This window comes from Condylura cristata, unplaced genomic scaffold, assembly GCF_000260355.1.
Source record: "Condylura cristata isolate star-nosed mole 26May11 unplaced genomic scaffold, ConCri1.0 scaffold00211, whole genome shotgun sequence".
NCBI classification, from domain to species: Eukaryota; Metazoa; Chordata; class Mammalia; order Eulipotyphla; family Talpidae; genus Condylura; species Condylura cristata.
The window spans coordinates 6,764-9,232 of NW_004567312.1; the positions used below are offsets into that span (position 1 = coordinate 6,764).

Consider the following 2,469-nt stretch of genomic DNA (forward strand, 5'->3'; position numbering starts at 1 on the left):
TCTTTTCTGCACAGTATGGCTTATCATTAATGAAGATGAGCTCCCGGGACAGAAGAGTAGGCAATCCTAGCAGGCAGGAGAGAAACCAGATGCTGGCACAGAGTCCATACGCACACTCTCTCTTTCTGAATTTCCTCGATAAAACTGGACACATGATGGCTAAGTAGCGGTCAACACTCATGCAGGTGAGCAAGAAGACAGTGCAGTGCATGTTGACTGAGATCATGTAGGAGCTGCCTTTGCATAGGACGGAGCCTGTCCTCCACTGGCCACAAGATGCTTCTTTATCCACCCAGAGAGGCAAAGTGATGAGGAAAATGAAGTCAGAGATGGCCAGGTTAATGATAAAGATGTCGATCAGTCTTCTGTCTCTCCGTTTGATATGCAATGCTGTCATGAGGACCAAGTTCCCCAACACTCCGATCAGGAACACGGTTGCGTAAAAGATGGGGAAGAGGAGAGATTTATAAGAAACACAGAGGATGTTCTCCTTAACGTCAGGATTTGGGCTGGCAGCATAGGCATAATCCAAATAAGATGTGGTTGCTTCTGGGTCCATCACTAAAGAGCAGGTGCCAAATCTGATAAGCTGATTTATCTATGAAGCTTTTGCATGAATTTTAGAAATCTTAAGGCAGCTGCTTTTATGCAGTTCATGCTTTCCCCACCCATTCTAAAGAATTTGGAAAAGGCATCAAACAAATACTTGAAAATACAGATTCTACCAATCCTCTAAAAGGGTACATCAACACCGCCCTCCATCATAGAGCTGGGTGTTTTGTGGTTTACTTAGCTCTGTATGTCCAGGAAACTGAAAGACATTCTGACATCTTCAGAGCTTGCAATTTTTGTTTTTTGCAAATTGCAAAAGTAGAAAAGAACATATCTTTTTCCCTCACCTATTTGAACGACATTCTTTGTTTTTCTGACAGTAGGAATTCTTTAGTTCTAGTCTTCTATTTCACAAATAGGATACCATTTTACTTTTAGAAGTTTAAGGTGATCACGATGAAGACACTGTTTTTAATATATATCATTGATGAAATGTAAAGAAAATTAGTATTCCATTGTATAAGCAGTGATTGAAACCTTCTCAAATCGTTATCAGTCCACACCTGTGGCAAACACAATCCAATTAGGATGTGAAATGGTTCCTGCTTCCTACCCAGCTCTTTCAGCTCATATAATCTATCCTGTCTCATTCAATAAGCTTTATAAGTCCCACAGGTCTGGAACCATGTCTTGTGCTTTCATTAGTATTCATTAACAAAAAATTTCACTACAGCTAGCACGGCACCTTGCACTTGGGTAGTTGCTTTGGCACTGTTAGATTTGCTTGTTTGTTTTTTGATTAAGAAAACTCTTGTTTCTATAATCCCATATAATTAGTGAGGGTGAATTCAATGAGGCTTAACTACAGGCATTGCCATTATTTATGTTAACTTACAAACACAGGTTTAAACATCACAAGTTGCTATTTCACCCTCTTGTCTGTCTGCTATTGTAATTCAAACAGTGAAATTCACTTATGTTAAAATTAACATCTTTGATTAGCTTTCCTCTGTTAATTCTCAAATAACAATTCTTTATCAGAGTCAACCTTCCCTTTGATCTTCTCTTTTTCATACTTCACTTTTCTAGAATGAGTTGCTAGCTTTTCAACTATGGCTTGTCACTAGTACCGCCACACATCAATGAACTTTACTGTTGGAGTTACCAAGAAATATACAAATATTAAATTTAATATTTAATAGCATGATTATAGCAAATATTAAGTTTAATGATATAATAGCATAATTAAAGCATACTATGGGCACTATGAAAGGGAGATTTTTCATTCAATCAAAACTCTTAAGAAAAAGGCTAAAGTGAAAAGGATTTTTCATATATTTCTGCCATACTTTCTTTTCACATTAAGAAGACCATAATAAAATATAACAGAATCTGAAACTAATTCTATTTATTCAAGTTCTTTACTGGCTGAAAGGCTCTCTGACACTCTTCTCTTCTCACTTAATCTCCCACATTATTCTCGGGTTGATATTACTATTGCTAGAAGAATATATGCCTGTAGATGAAAATGTAATGGCAAAATATTTGAAGTCCTGTCTGGTGATTTTTTTTTTGATATTTAATATGTTAGAAAGAATGATCCTGCCTCAGTACTCCTTCCTCTCTGTTTCCTGATGTGGACTAGTGTCACATGTTCCCAGGCATGTGAGTCCACACCATGGAAGAGTGAGGGGCACTTGATTTATGCCAACCCTGGCAGCTTTATGCTTTTCATGGGGGACGTATCCTACACTTAGAATAGGGGGCAGACAAGACAAACTAATTAACCCTTTCAAGTTTCTGGGCTAGAAATCTTTCCACTGGGTAAATCTTAAATGTTTAATGAAGTAATTCCTTTTGTCAAGTAGATTAAAGGAGGACAAATTGACTTGAATATAATTGATGGGGTTAACATAA

General features: G+C 37.3%; 1 protein-coding gene across 1 annotated transcript in view; it reads right to left on the reverse strand.

Annotated features, from left to right (window-relative positions):
- LOC101628900 (G-protein coupled receptor 15-like) overlaps window positions 1-559 on the reverse strand; it is a 1,144-nt gene extending 585 nt beyond the window's left edge. Inside the window, exon 1 of the mRNA XM_004695757.1 lies at window positions 1-559. Within this exon, the coding sequence (XP_004695814.1) occupies window positions 1-559 (559 nt within the window).
- Between the last annotated feature and the right edge of the window lie 1,910 nt (window positions 560-2,469).